A 16,322-nucleotide genomic window follows, 5' to 3' on the forward strand; every position below is an offset into this window, starting at 1 on the left:
TCCAACATATTTAAAAAAAATTATAATTTTATCCTTTTTTCCTTCTTCATTCCTATACAAGTTTCCTCTCCTCCTCCACTGTGAATAGACTGCCTCATCACTGATAAAAAAAAATTTACCTTCATTTACTCCATACAAATTGATGATTCATACGGATTGTTAATCCATATACATGAAATACACAAAAGAAAAAATATAGACAACAGAACTCACGATGACAATAGCAAAACGAAGGCAGACACCAACAACGAGCACATAGATTAATGAAGACAACCACGAATTGACAAGATGAGAGAATTTGGGGAGAGATGAAAAACACATGAATGAATGATGTATACAAACAGATTCTCAATTTGCATTTCACATTTAAGCATGTCAATGAAAGTGGGGCAAAATTTATTTTTCACTCAATGATGGATGTAGAAGAAATGATGTCGGGTGCAGAAAGAAAATCCCCTTGTCCTAAGGAATGAGCAATTCAACACCTCCCACCCCCTCCCACCCAAAAAAAAAAATTAATGCAATCAATTTCAGTCATTTAGCACTGAAAATAAAATAATGGAAGCGCTAGATGTACAAGACTATTTGATAGAAGCCTCCACACTGTCCGAAATAAGCCCAAACGAGGGTATAATCAGAAAGGGGGCATAAAAAATATAACAATGGAAGGCCATTAAACGCCTCAATGCTACATTTGAAACAACCGTCTGGCATGTGGTGTATGCTAATTTTCTCACATGATCTGGAAGTCCGTCAAAATGATTAATTATTCAGGGCACGACACGCAAAACTCGTTCTCTAGAAGGACTTTCGGGAAGGTTAAGATTTGGGACACAATAGAAGGACTTTCAGGAAGGTTGAGATTTGCAACACAATAGAAGCAATGAAGCATATGTATTCATACAAGCTAAAATTAGACATTGTCCGTTTCAGAATGTCCCTCGAGCAGCTTACTTACATCAAATCGCAACATATCTACATATTCCTGCACAGCCAAGAATGTCAATTTTTTATGAGACTGAGCACAAATCATCATGAAAAAAGCTTAGTGGGTTGCATTTAAAGGCAGTGCAACAAACAACTTTCAGCTCGCAAAGGACAAATATCATTAAAACGACTTACCCTGGCAAGACTCTCATTGCTGCACAACTCATCCAGAAGATCATTAGAAGTGCTTCCACTGCCAGATAGCTGGACAGCAATTTCAGCTACAGCACGGAAAATATCAGTAGAAGGACCCAGGTGCTCAATCCTCTCAGCCAGTGGTTGAAGGTAAAGCTGGAGAAGACAAGGAAAAAGTCACATTAGGACTACTGTTCTAGCATTTCAGCTTAGAAAATAAAATATTAATATTGCTGAGGTATTCCCCCAAAAAAAGACAACACAAGTGTTTATTCTAAGAAGCGATCTATGTTCACTTACAAAAACTTAGCTAGATCTTACTAATGTTTTTCATAGTCCAAAATATGTTGAACATCCTACAGCCATTTTCCCAAAATTCAATGCAAGGCAAGAGGTGTCAGATACACAAAGATGATGGTTATGATACAATAGTACACAAATGGCTTGCAAAAGTAATACAATACTCATACAAATACTTGCCATGTCATGCATGAAACATTAAAGGTCAAAATGGGCAAGCCAGGCTATGCCTAACTCATGAACCAAGCAAAATTTTTCATTGCACATTGCCTTCCCCGTGTACATCTAAACTTGAGTTAATTCTCCAAACAAAACTTAAAGTTAATGCTTTAATTGATAAGTCCTGAGTCTCAACTTTTCCTACATCAACATTTCAAAATCCTAGATATAATAGAATACTCAGAAACAAATGAATTGTTATCTTCATTTAATGATAATTTCCATTTTCAAATTTAGGAAGTATCATAATCAATCACAAATGATACACCAGTTGTTGCTGAAAAGGATATACATGCTAATAACTTTTGAAGGATCCTAACCAATCCCAAAAGTTTTTTTTTGTAGGGGGATGTTCAGTCCATTTAACTTTAATAATAAAGAAAATTAATCTAAAAAGAAACATTAAAAGGGGTTGATTTACAGGCCACACAGACTTGCTAGCCGTGTCAAAGGTCTGTAAGTTTATGGCCCTAACTCTCATAGGTAATTGAGTCACCCAGGCTGGCCCAGCTGCCAAAGCCATTTTAACAGTTCCATCTTTCAACAGAAATAGCACAGGACACCTTGCATTCAAGGCTGAGACTAGGGTGCGTAAGTAAACTTCTTACGCACCGTGCGAAAGGATCAATATATATCGTTAGATTAAATGGACAGCGTAGATTTTTTTTTCCTTTTTGCATTTTTTCTTTTCTTCTTTTCTGTCTTTCCAGATTTGTCCCTAATCTTTCTCTCACATTCCAATTCAAACAACATCCCTCAATACAGCGGAGACAGCGAGGAAGCCGCCGCCGTAGGTCCGGTGGTTTCTGCCAGCGAGGCGACAAATCACTCTCGGCCTCTCGGAAGCCCAGCGGCGGGGGCGGCACCTCCATCATCTCCGTTCTCACTCTCGATCCTTCCACGCTTACCGTCACAAACTCGTACGATGTCGCGACGGACTTCAAAAAGGAGAGGAGAAGAACGGCAGAGAAGGGGAAGAGAGAAGAGAAAGGGTAAATTTGGAAAAGTAAGAAAAAGAAAAAAAATAGAAAGAAAACAGAAAAAAAAATTGGATCGTTGATTTAAAATTAATCAAATCTAACGGTTAAAAAATGACCATAATAACTTTTGCACGGTGCATAAGAAGTTTACTTACGCACCCTAGTCTCAGCCTTCATTCAAACAGAAACAGAACTAGAAAAAATTGTTAGGGGGAAGGGGGGCAATTTCTTTTTTAATATGTATGTTAAGTTTATTTATCTTTTTTTTTTGGGGGGGGGGCTGCCCCTGTAGGCTTACCATAAGACTAACATAAAAAGGCTATGTTAAAAAGGACTTGCATCTAGTGCCAAAAGAAAAGTTATGGTTCTTAAAAGTTCACAGAAATTACCAAACATGGAAGTGCAGCAATACAGCCAATGACTTTCTTATAACAAATGGATACAAACCTGTAAACTTTGATTATCAGAATATTCATCTCTGTCAACTGTTCCATCTCGGTAGGGTGCATGGGGTTCAGCTTCTTCAGCAGAGAATAGTGAGGAAGGATTTCCCCCACCAAGGGCTCGAGATACAATGGGCATCATCTGTTGAAACATCCTTGAAATGTCAATACCACCACCCTGCCCTCTTTCCGTTCCAGCAAACATATTCCCCACATCCTGACTGCCAACCTGTTGGACAATTTGATTAACCGTGTTCATCATCTGCGGGCTCTGGGTGAACTGATGCAACATATTCCTCAGGCCATCAGGTGAGTCAACTCCAGTTTGCTGTGAAACTCCTTCCAACAAACCATTCAAGGCAGGACTATGTAAAGCCTGAGACATTAAACCAGCCACATCAATTGGACGATCACTGGAGGGCAAGGGCCGCTGGGATGGCCCATTAGCATTTCTTGAATTCAAACCGGATCCATGACTTGCAAGAGTTTGCAATATATGTTGACCATCTGTTCTGGTTTGCTGATTTTGATTGACAGAAGAACTGGATGATCCATCATCAGCACCTTTACTTACAGGAGGTTGAAGTCTAGTTCGCCTCTGTTTTGGCATGCAAATTTATCAAGGATAAGTCAAGAATATAGTTATGCAATGTGATAAAAAAAAAATGAAGATCAGAGATATAGAATTCCTAATTCCTAATCATGACAATCAAGGGTCTGTGCTAATGCACAAATGTGTTAATGTTCACAATGCATTGCTGACAATGGATTAAAATACTATTTTGTCCCCAGAAAGATTTAGGGTCACTCACACTAGTCATTAAAAGATGAAAATCAACTTTTCATCCATTTAAGTTGAAAAGGTTGGCAAATTTAGTCCTTTTTCACATCAATTTAATCCCTAAAAAGGATTAAATTGATCAACATTTTCATTTTTCAGGGACTAATGTAACTATCCTCAAATCTTTCAGGGACTAAACTGGTATAGGCGCTAATAATGTACCAATTTAAGTAGCACGACAGTTCAAAATTTCATTACTTTTGCTTTTTCTTTACAATATGTTGCTGCCTCCAAATGGCTTGTTTTTCACCATCGAAATACATGGTCATAACTTCATATATTACAATTTACAGGTAAATCATTATTGCCATTCAACAGCCCTGGGTGTAAAATATTTAAAATACAATCAAATGTTTCCAGGCAAGCCCCACACAAATAGTGAAGTGGGGGATACTTTCACTCCCATCATGCGGATGATGCCAGGACAGATGCTTTATCTTCATAGGGTGGACAGCACAATAAACACGTCCCTATCATGGCAAACTGTTGGCTTGAGAGAATTTTTTTGTTCACTTTTAAATACAAAAATGTCACATTGTTTTTACTTTGTTTCCTGTTTTCAAAAATTTATATAACAGTGAAAACAATAAATTTGCTTTCATTGTTTCCTAATCCAAATCTTTGACAACAAAACAAGAACAAGGCGACATTTTTGTAATCAGAAATGAAAACAAAAATGAAAATGGATAACATTTTCTCAAACAAAATGGCCCCTAAAATTTCTGTTAATTTATATATAACATCCCCACACATTAAATTTAATACAGCCCTGCATTTGTTTCAAAATTAGCTTGTCAAATGAATGTTTTAAAATTGCTGCAAATTAACATCCAATTATGAAAGCATAATGAAAAAAATTCAGTTTTAAGCAGCAGCATGGCTAGGCTACATCAACCTGTTAATGCCTGCCCGAGGAATGGGAATATGGGATGCATAGCAAAAAGTCAAAGGGACACATCAAACTATATATACCAACATCTAAGGAGGCATATGATCAACCAGTGTCATAAAACAACCAAATTCTAAATCTAAATGATTTCAGTTTCTAACAAATACATAATATATATATTTCTGCCGTTGCCAAGACACAAGCCTACATGACACAATATCCAAATCCTAAGCCCTATAAGCTACTTGTGCTAATTTTAAAAAGATTTTCAAATTGATTACTTCGGAATATAACGTCATGATATAGATAAAATATAGAGGGATGGTATTGCAGCAAAATCATAATAGAATATAACTTCAAAAGGCAAATATGAATTTTAAGAGAATAAAAAGACTCATCCAGCAGCCTTTTAAATGAAAATAACATTCCAAGTTCCAACATTATAGCAAACAAATCTATTTGCATTGCATGACACATCAATTGGAAAATTCAGGCTTCTAATTCACAAAATAATAACCGTAAACTTACCTTGCGCTCTAAACCACCCACACCCAATCCTAGTGGAGCAGCTTTGGCAGGTTCAGTTACATTTTGTCTTTCACTTACAGCCAGAACATCTTGTTCTATTTCTGGTTTTACTATTGTTTCTCCACTAGAACAACTTTGTAAATCTTGGTTGGAAGAACTTGAAACAAATTTGTCAACCAAAACATTACTTGAGGTTTGGACTGCCTCGGTTTGGACCTAGCAGTGATTGAGAGGTAGATATTAGTCAATTAAAAACTATGATGTACAAGACAGATGAATCACCAAGTATGTGCAAAAGCATTACCTTCTGTACTTCACTTTCAGAAGTGCAGCCAACTGAGGAAGCACTGATAGCCCCAAAACCATTCACGTCCACGGTATCTTGCTGTTTGTTTACTGTAGGAGGTCTTGATTCAGATCCAGAAGACAAGTCCCTGCTGTTTGATTCCATTTGACCTGAATGGATACAGAAAAAAAGTGTTTTGAAATTAAATGCTAATGTATCAAGACTACATACAATGAAACAATAATTGGTAATTACCTGATGGAACTGTGTTATCTCCTTGCATATTACCAACAACGTTTCTAAGGCGAGAATTGATTTCAGCTAAAACAGATGACAATGAAGCTGAATCAGAAGGTGGCTGTGAGGTAGAAATACCAAACCCAGTTTGTGTGCTACTAGAGACTCCAACACCAGGAGGGTGTGATGGGATAGTTGCTGCTATGACATTTCTAACAGGTAATACCCGTGTTGAACCTGAATCACCAGAGCCAGGCTCATTATGGTGTTCACTTCTTGTCCCCTCGCCATTATTTTCCCTAGAACCAATGGCTGAAACAATTGGTGCAAGAGAGGTACCTGGTATGAAGCAAATTTAATAGAAGTTGAATATTTCATAGGTGGGTTGAAGTACAATTAGTTTTGTTTACCAGCATGTATATGAATGTTTACGTTCCTAGGAGCATTTCCAATTCCAATGGTGCCTAAAGTTGCAGGAGTTGAGGGGGGAACTGGACCACCAAAGAGGGAGCTTGTCTGAAGTGGAAAAGGCTGAAAATAGCACAACTTCATCAGAACCAGAAATAGTAAATGTAAACTATCAAACAATCCACATAGATAGGAATGTGATCATCATATATATGTTACAGTGTCATCCAATCATGGATTGTCGTGTATGATAAGATTATTGACTTCTATAATAATTAATTTAACAGCATATCTAGGGTGATTTTAAATTGGTTGAAAGCATATCTTATATTAAACTTATTATATATGAGTCCAACATAAAATTTACTTTTCAATATGAAGAGTTGAAAGAAGTTATCAATTTCTTTCAATCTTCAACCCTTTATCAACAATCTATTTATCAGTAAACCATGCTAATCATGTATAATTTACAGTTTCCAGTTCTGAAATATCAACAATGTATAGTTTATTGAATGTCAATCAGCTTGATTGAAAGTTTGAAAGATCATCCAATGCTTAAATGATTAAACTTGGCATGTGGCATCACCATTAATGAAATCAGAATAGATCAAAATGGCTGACAAACCTGCACCATTATTGGATTTGGCCCTGATGGAGAGATGTAAACTGCTGGTCCAGCGTTAACAACAGATTCTGCCTGAAATTTGAAAGTGAACATGAATGATATGTTGACACAATAAAGTAATCCAAATCACCAAAGAAACGAATGAAACATACAGAAGACTGTCCCATACGCAGTGTCAACATTGTTCGGCCAAGTTCAAGTAGAAGTGCACCCAAATGCTGCATAGCAAGTCCTATTTGCACTGATTCTGATTGTATTTGACCCCTTATGTGCAGATCAGCAGAAGTACCTTCTCTTTCCAAGCGCCCTGCAATATGCTAGAGTCGCAAATTACAAGTAAAACGTAATCAGATAAGATAAAGGAAGAAGATAGTAAGGCTAGTTCATTCTAACAAATCCTACAATGAAATATGCACTTCATCATCATAACATTTTTAGGTTAAATAGAAGTAAGATTAATGTATCGTTACATCTGCTTATATGGCTACAATCAAGGATGGACACTAAGATATCAGAAGACTTGAGGTTTTATAACAAGAGAGTTTGCAATGAATACATCTCTCAAATACTAAGTGCATGTTTGGATTACCGTTGTAAAGTGCAAACAAAAGCATGTTCCGACTATAAGATACAAAGGATATCCATCTCCAAATTTCAGCACCCTCCAATGGAAAACAACGGTAATCCAAACATAGCTTAGTTGTCTTCATATCCAATCTGAAATGGATTTGACCAGGTATCCAAGATATATTAAGAAGGTTTAAATGACACTGCATAATATGTGTTTGGGTGTCCCAAAATTGATCAAATGACGCAATGGATAAAATTGCATGTCTTTTCACAGTCCAACAAGACCAAGCTCTGCTAAGATTGGTAAACATCCCAACATCAAAGTAAAGGTTTAGTTAGATTCAATAAGTTTATTGCAGATAAAGGCCCTAGACTAGGGAAAGTCCTCAATTATTTTCAGTCCACATAAATTAAAAAATTTGACCATCAGCCTCTCAAATGAGCATACCCAAAATGCCAGTCATTTTAATGACATTTAAGTTCCTCCAAACACAAATATATAGCACATTCATGCTTTTAAGGTACTACTGATTAAAAGAGTGATGAAATTTTATTTTGCCCAAAATTTAAAATTATTTAGGATTATCCTATGCAACTTCAATCCATTGCCCTATCATCTTGAAAGAAACTACTCAGACCATTGCCCTATCATGTTGCAGTCCAAAATTACTGATTGGGGTCCAAAGCCTTTTCGAGTTTTCAATGCTTGGTTGCATAATAAAGATTTTAATAAGGTGGTGAAGGATTTTTGGTCTGCAAACCAGCCTATGGGTTGGGGGGGTTTTGCTTTGAAATGTAAATTGCAGAAACTCAAACATAGGCTTAAAGTTTGGAGCAAGGACCAGTGTGGGGATCAGAGTAGTAAGGTGAAACTTATTCAGCACAAGCTGAATGTTTTGGAGAACTCCTTCATAGCTCAACCTACTGAGCAGCAGGTTCAAGAGCTGAAGAAACTTCAATCTGATCTTTGGGAGCAATCTTTTATTCAAGAATCTATGCTGCGTCAGAAATCCAGGTGTAAATGGCTTAAACAGGGAGACAGTAATTCCGCTTATTTCCACAAAATCATCAACTCAAGCAGAAGAAGGAATACTCTAAGGGGGATGCATATCAATGGAGGCTGGGTTGATAAACCCACAGTTATTAAGGAAGCAGTTCTCAAGCATTTTAAAGACAGATTTGCAGAACCTTGTGTGTCTAGACCCAACTTAGATGGAGTTCTGTTCAGAGTCCTGTCTCCTTCTCAAAGTGAGATGCTGGTGGAAGCTTTTAAGGAGGAGGAGATAACTAATGCAGTGTGGGCTTGTGGAGGTGATAAAAGCCCAGGGCCTGACGGGCTTAACTTCTGCTTTATCAAGCATTTCTGGAAGATTCTGAAACCTGAATTCCTCAGGTTCTTCTCAGAGTTTCATGTCAACGCAGTCATCCCCAAGGGCCTTAATTCATCTTTTATTGCTCTCATCCCCAAAATCAAAGATCCCCAACTCCTTACTGACTTTAGACCTATATCCTTAATAGGATGTGTCTACAAAATTATTGCTAAAGTCCTAGCTAATAGGGTCAGCAAGGTCATGTATCATCTTATAGATGAAAGGCAATCAGCCTTTGTTAAGGGCAGACAGCTGCTTCATGCAGTTTTAATTGCTAATGAGGTTGTGGAGGAGGCTAGGAGATGCAAGAGACCTTGTTTGTTGTTTAAAGCTGATTTCGAAAAGGCATACGATTCCGTGTCTTGGCAATTCCTCTTTTATTTGATGAGAAGAATGGGTTTTCAAGATAGGTGGATAGGATGGATTAAAGAATGTTTGTCATCAACTTCTATATCCATTCTAGTGAATGGCAGTCCCACACCTGAATTCAAACCCCAAAGAGGGCTGCGACAAGGGGACCCCTTGGCTCCTTTTTTATTTAATCTAGTAGCTGAAGGGCTGTCAGGAATGATGAGAGAAGCTATTTCTAAAAACCTTTATCACAGTTTTCTTGTAGGGAAGAATAAGGTCCCAGTAAATATGCTCCAATTTGCTGATGACACTATATTCTTTGGGGAACCTTCTATGGAAAATGTCTCTGTTTTAAAAGCTATGCTCAGAGGTTACGAGTTGGTATCTGGCCTTAGAATTAACTTTGCCAAGAGTCACTTTGGAGTAATTGGCCAATCTCAGCAGTGGTGTCGATCTGCAGCTGAGTTCCTTAATTGTGGATCTCTTCAGCTTCCTTTTACTTATCTAGGGATGCCCATTGGAGCTAATCCGAGAAGGTTAATTATGTGGGAGCCCATTTTTCGAAAATTCGAGGCCAAGCTTAACAAGTGGAATCAGAGGAAAGTCTCTATGGCAGGCAGAATTACTTTAATTAATTCTGTTTTGACAGCCTTGCCTTTATTTTATCTGTCTTTCTTCAAAGCTCCTTCAGCAGTGTTAGTGAGGCTGACTTCAATCCAAAGGAATTTTTTGTGGGGAGGAGGTGCTGAAGGGAAAAAGATCGCTTGGATGGCTTGGGATCATATATGTACTCCTAGAAATCAAGGAGGTTTGGGTATCAAAGCTATCAAGGATCTTAATAGAGCCCTTCTTATTAAATGGAAGTGGCTGATGTTCCACCAATCAGACCAATTGTGGTGCAGAATCCTCATCTCAAAATACAAAGGATGGAGAGGGTTGGAAGAGAATTCCCACAGGCAGTCTCATTCCTTTTGGTGGTCGGATTTGAAGGCTGTTTTACTCCATAGCAGCATGGATGGGATTCGTAACCAGATTAAATGGAAGCTCGGCAGTGGCGATCAAATTTTATTTTGGGAAGACTCATGGATGGGTGATGGAAGACCCCTTAGAGACAGATATCCTGATTTGTATCAAATATCTTCTCATAAAGCTGAGATAGTGGGAAACTTGGGGTCCTTTGGAGAAGCAGGGTGGCAGTGGAATTTCTCTTGGAGGAGGAACCTCTTTGATCACGAGGTGGTTAGTGCTTCAGACTTTATAGATCAGGTTTCAGCTTTATCACCTAATGCAGCTATGAAGGATCAGTGGGTTTGGGGTGCTGATCCAAAAGGAATCTTTACTACATCCAGTGCTTACCAATATATTAGAGATGCTCAGTCAACAGCGTATCAGAATCATGCTTTCAGCCAGTTATGGAATATAAAAGCTCCTCCGAAAGCCTTATCCTTTGCTTGGAGACTGCTGTGGGATAGACTACCGACCAAGGAAAATTTATCTAGACGACAAGTCGTGCTGGATAGTGACCAATGCACCTTTTGCCAAAGCCAAGTGGAATCGGCCTCTCATCTTTTCTTCTCTTGCAAAAAGATTATGCCATTGTGGTGGGAATTTATGTCTTGGGTCAAGGAAGCCAGAGTCATGCATTGTAGGCCTCTGGACCACTTCACTCAGCACATCTCTTTGGCCGCTTCGCAAGCTATTAATAGAAAGTGGAAGGTCTGGTGGGTAGCGGCCACAGCCTCTATCTGGAACCACAGGAACGCTATGATTTTTAAAAATCAACAGTTTGATATTTCCAAGTTGGTGGACGATGTAATTTTTCTCACCTGGTCTTGGTTGAGGGGGTGGGAAAAGGACTTTGCCATTCCGTTTCATCAATGGTCATCATCTATGTCCTTTGCCTTCTCCTAGTGTGGGAAGGTTGGGTGGTTTTTTGTTCGGTCTCTAGTTGGAGAAGTTTGTGTAGACTTTATTTTCTAATCTCAGCCTATGGCTTTTATTTGTATCCTTGTAGTACCCCTGGTACTATCCTTATATAATATATGATATTTTGGCCGTTCAAAAAAAAAACTTCAATCCATTCTTATTTTTTTAATAAATCTATAATGTATTTATACTTGTAATAAACATCTTATAGTTGCAGATAATAGAAAGATATTTTTATCATTAAGGTGAACATGAATATTAGTAAATGGGATGTGTTAATTACAGATAGTGCAGCAACAGCTTGACCACCAAGTAACTGTTCTGCACGATGCAAGACAGTGCTTAATGCTTCAAGTGTCGGCAACCCTTGTACATTAGAAGGCAATTCCACTAGCTGATCTCTAGGGTTAGCAGATGAAAGATTTGATTGATAACCTGCATAAGCATTAAGCAAATATAAATATTTCAATTTCTTTAAAATTAAAAATAAAAGAGCAACAATTTCAACATCATCACCATTTTGTGTTAGTATCTGTTCCATGCGATTCATAAACTCAGACAGTGTGTTCAGTGAATCAGGAATTGGCTGAAATGATGGAGAAAGAAAGAAAGTTGAACATCATTGAGAATGTGTTAAATTTCCACAGGAAAAAAATAAGCATCCAAAAGAGAGGCCATGTTCCTACTGCATTGAGAGAAGGAATGGGTATGGTCCCTGCCGCCACAGGAATCTGAACAACATGAGAGACAGATTGAAATGTCGGGCCATGAAATGTCTGTCCAGATGGTGCCTGATTTCCTGCTGGGTTTTGATTTCCAGCATGCATTCCATCAGTTTCATTCCTTGGCTGAACCTGACCAAATAGATTGGGTCCCAGTTTAGGTCAAAGGATATATAGTGCATAATGCACGTAGCAAAACAACATATACTAACTTCATAGTACATTAGTACAAGTCTGTGTTCTGTATCAATTCTATTCACAAATTAAATTGATGACAATAATTAAGAGAGTTTAACAATGCCATGTTAGTATTGTAAGGAAAAATAAATATCTATACATTAAACCAAAAACAAAAAATGGAGATTCCATAATTTAAGATAAATAACCATTCATAAGATACTTGAGATTTGACACCATTATGACAATAGATAAAATATTTGTACACTATGAAACACAAGCCACTTGAAATAGATACCACAACATGCGGTTGCTTCATGATCTAAGAAGATGAAATCGAAAAAAGGAAAGCAAATATAACTATGCAATGTTGCAAGGAGAATTCAAATAAAGAGAAATCTAAACAATAAAATGGATGTTAAATTAATTCAGTCCCTCGTGGCTAAAAAAATTAACAATGTGCATACAATAGTCCAGTAAATCACACAAATGATAGAAAATATAACAATACATGATCATCTATTCAAGCAGGAGTGGTACTAACTGAAGAAGTTTGCGTAGCATTAGGACCACTAATTGTGCTCTGGCCACTGTTTCCAATAGAATTTAAAACATGCCCAATAACCTGAAAACAAAACACAGCAATACATAATGTTCCTTAAGCAATATCAAATCACACCATTATTGCCAAGACCTACATGAAAACAGAATAGAATAGAATGCATGATATGAACTGCATAAGATAGATACAAAGAACATGGTAACAAACCCGAGTGAGGTCATGAACAATTCCTTCACCTTGTTCACCCACATTAAATGTTCCCAGAACAACACTATGTGAAATTTGCCCAACACGATTACGAGGAGCCCCTGAGCCTACACCATTTCCTTCCAAATAATTAAATTTATCAGCAGCATAGTAAAATACTACAACATATGTCTGGTATTTAAAAAATGATTAAAACCTGAAGGGAGAAAAAAACAAAAATGACCATCAATTGCAGCCTTAAGTTATACCTCGGTTACCACTTGTACCAGTTGACTCACCAGAACTCATACCAGAAGCCTGAGACTGATTTGGTTGTCTTTCAACTAAATGCAATGTATGCCCATTCTCAACATCTTAAATGGTTAAGGATTAGCTTATAATATAAATAAATGAGTGACGCGGTGTGATTTCAAATACTAACTCATTTCACCATTTATGAAAAATTCTTCTACAGGCCACAGCATTTCCTTCTGTCAAGCAATCCAATTTTAAAAAGCTAAACCAATAATGGTGTTGAATAAAGAGAAGACACTGAACATAAATAATGCTTTAACTTACAAGATAAAAAAAATCATGTTAAAACTAAGAAAAGTCCAGGTACATTAAGCATTATGCTGATGGGAAAAAAATTACAATTTGAAGGATACGATACTCAGAAAGAACATGCTCATCCTTTAAGACTTTTCCTCTAAATATCAGCCGTTGCTGATTAACAGGAACACCAATTTCATTTGCAATTTTCTCTTTGAACAATGAAACAGGCATCTGAAATGATTTTGAAGACAAGTTTTTGGGTTATACCCTAGCCTACATATATTTACCTCAAAAATAGGACTCGAAAAACACAAGAATGACAGGAATAGATATATAGCTTACATTTTTGTCCACTTGAAAACTGTAGATGCGGGAATCTAGAGTCTTGATATTGAGCTGAACAGTTGAATCGGAACATTCTGCTGAAATGTTTCCAGTACTGGAGCCTTCATTGGAGGACTGACCCGCCATGCTGTTGGTTCAGCTGCAAAGTCTTGGACCAAGGAATTCGACAGAACTGACCCAGAAAATACGATGCCAAAGTAGCTGCAACTGCAACACAATGCAGATGTAGGGCCATAATAATCATTCAATGAGTGAAAGAGATCCATCGAGGAATCAGAAGAAACCCCAAAGCAGAACTTCCAAAGCATGTGGCAATATATTATATCGTATTCTACTTTAACCATAAACAGGACAGTGCAGTAAAAACAGCACAATAACACACTATGCTTGTATGGCCAGTGATGCAACATATCTAACACATCAGTGTGCAAAAAAGATATGCAATGTAAAACACAGTAAATTTTCATATTCAATCATTAAATTGTAAAATCCAGTAAATAACAAGTTATCACTGTAATGCAAATATAGAATATGATTATACTATCCATCCTTTTATTCATCCAAACGACTCATAAAGAAACTCGGTGTCATTGGACATATCAATTAGGTTTTTGGGAACTAACAGATGTTGATGATACATTTATCCAAACATAAAAACATCTAGCAACCATTACAATAATGTTGCCTGATGCATATGCAATCAAGACACGCCACTAAGTCTATGTTTGTATCCAATAAAAACCAACACAGAACATATTTGAGATTCGTTAAAGCAATTAGGTATATAAAAGCCTGAAAGATAGGTCAGATTTTGATAGTCCAGTTACAGTGGAAAACAACTACGAAATTGAAACAAGAATCAGGAGATCTGAGTTAAAAGAAAAAGAGTAGCATCCATAATTACATTAGGAATAGTATATGAAAGTGCGATTGAAGGTTGAGAGCACGGGGAACTAAAAGTACCAAGGTTGAGTAGAGGAAGTTGGCGTGGCTATTGTAAAGAAGCGAAATGGAGTAAGAGAAAAAGAAATAGAAGAGGTGGTAAGATCTGCGTCAGGAAGATTCTAGAGAGCTTTGGGCGAAAAAGAAAAAGAAAAGCAGAAAGATTGGGAGAGAGAAAAGAAAAAGTGCCCACCTTGACTCACCGGAGATGAAGATGGATTGAAGGTTATACGATCTTTGGAGAAGGGGACGATGCTACTGCTAGCTAATCAGTAATCACCAATGCATAAACACAACACAGCACATGCCTTCGTTCCAAAGTTTTCATTCCTCGTCATAGACTATCAAATAGGGGCAACAAGTCCTCTAGAAGTCCTTCTGGACTGGACTGGACTGGCTACCCTCCTCGGCCCATTCTGGCCCAGTTTCTGCCGGCCTGTACAAAACTTTTAAACAATTAATTACAACTAATTTTAGATATATTTTAGAATCGTATTTTTTTAATTAAAAATACTATTCTTAAATATTTAAACTCACTATTTAAGAACAATACTAAAAAAATATATTAAACAATAAAAATTGACAAACTTTTAAATATATCAATATAACTTCAATGAGAATGAGTATTTGTATATCAAACTTTACTTTAAATGAAATTTTTTGCTTATTTTTTAAAAAGATAATTTTTTGCTTATTTAAAAAATAAGCAAAACATATCTACTATAAAAAGAAATGCTTATTTTAAAATTATTTATTTGAATTTTAAACAAAATGATTCATTATCATTCAAGTAACATGGACAAATAATCTAATAGTTATGTTCAAATGACATACAAAATATCATTTAAAAGTCATAAAATGAAATTCACTATATAAACATTAATTATAGTTTAACAATATTAAAGTCTTAAAAATATCAAAGTGTCAAGTCAACCTACATAATTGAAAATCAAATTACTAAACAAATATAACATTAAATTCTAAACTACAACATCCAAATTTTTAAGTGTCAAGCTGAAATTATTGTTGTTGTCCATCAAAAATATTGAGTTGTGAACTATGAAATCTAAAACAAGTACTTATATCTCAACATCATCATTATCTTCATCTATAATTAAATAATAATAATAATAATAATGTTAGCATTAGCATTGAATATTTTTTAGAAGTGGTATAGTAATAAAGTATTTGCAAGTAATACAATACCTAATTATTCAAAGCAAATCAATCAATTTTGGGTTACAAATAGTGCTTGAACATTGGCCAAAAAAAGCAATAATATACTTGTTAAACACACCAACATCAATGTTAAATGCAAACTTACTAGCAATTGTTGTAATTGGAATGCTTAACACATCACATGTCCGTATTTAATGATTTGGATAACACTCTTGATGGTCCTTCCAATAGCTCAAAACATCCAACTTTAGAAAAAAAAAACTTTGGCTCAAGGGGTGTCTCAATCAAATAAAGATCCAAATCAAACTTATTAGGGACATTAACATTTTGGCTCACAAAATTGATATATTCTTATGACATTATTAGAAAAATAAATAAATTAACAAGTACACTAGATTAGATATAAACTAACAAATACAAAAGATTGATAACAAATACAAATAATTAACTTACAATGCATGGATCCATGTCTTCCATCCCTTGATTGAAATCTCGTTCAACTAGAGGAACAATTCGGGAACTTGATGCATCCGATGACATTCACATATTCTTCAAAAAG

The 16,322-nt window shown here is 36.4% G+C and overlaps 1 protein-coding gene across 6 annotated transcripts; it reads right to left on the minus strand.

The window, feature by feature from the left end:
- Positions 1-519: 519 nt before the first annotated feature.
- LOC114383390 (ubiquitin-like domain-containing protein CIP73) lies at positions 520-14,924 on the minus strand. Of its 6 annotated transcripts, none has more exons than XM_028343054.1 (18): positions 14,778-14,921; positions 13,640-13,849; positions 13,411-13,528; positions 13,012-13,116; positions 12,764-12,882; positions 12,539-12,619; positions 11,782-11,949; positions 11,612-11,681; positions 11,379-11,530; positions 7,031-7,195; positions 6,879-6,950; positions 6,256-6,376; positions 5,864-6,184; positions 5,627-5,778; positions 5,323-5,538; positions 3,069-3,662; positions 1,123-1,278; positions 520-985 (listed from the first exon to the last, which is right to left on the minus strand). In XM_028343054.1, exons 2-18 carry the CDS (start codon positions 13,766-13,768, stop codon positions 914-916), a joined length of 2,811 nt encoding a protein of 936 aa, XP_028198855.1. In that variant the 5' UTR covers positions 13,769-13,849; positions 14,778-14,921; the 3' UTR covers positions 520-913. The 6 variants fall into 6 exon arrangements, with proteins under 6 accessions (XP_028198855.1, XP_028198856.1, XP_028198860.1 ...); XM_028343055.1 differs by having other exon boundaries at positions 573-985; positions 14,788-14,924; XM_028343059.1 differs by having other exon boundaries at positions 573-985; positions 12,764-12,870; positions 13,042-13,116.
- Between the last annotated feature and the right edge of the window lie 1,398 nt (positions 14,925-16,322).

The sequence above is a fragment of the Glycine soja genome, chromosome 14 (genome assembly GCF_004193775.1).
Source record: "Glycine soja cultivar W05 chromosome 14, ASM419377v2, whole genome shotgun sequence".
NCBI lineage: Eukaryota > Viridiplantae > Streptophyta > Magnoliopsida > Fabales > Fabaceae > Glycine > Glycine soja.

Coding starts and splice junctions, on each gene's coding strand:
- LOC114383390 (XM_028343054.1), bottom strand. CDS start 13,768: ATGGCGGGTCAGTCCTCCAATGAAGGCTCCAGTACTGGAAACATTTCA. Junction 5,539..5,626: donor CTGAAAGTGAAGTACAGAAG/GTAATGCTTTTG, acceptor AATCACTGCTAG/GTCCAAACCGAGGCAGTCCA. Junction 986..1,122: donor GCAATGAGAGTCTTGCCAGG/GTAAGTCGTTTT, acceptor TTGGCTGTGCAG/GAATATGTAGATATGTTGCG.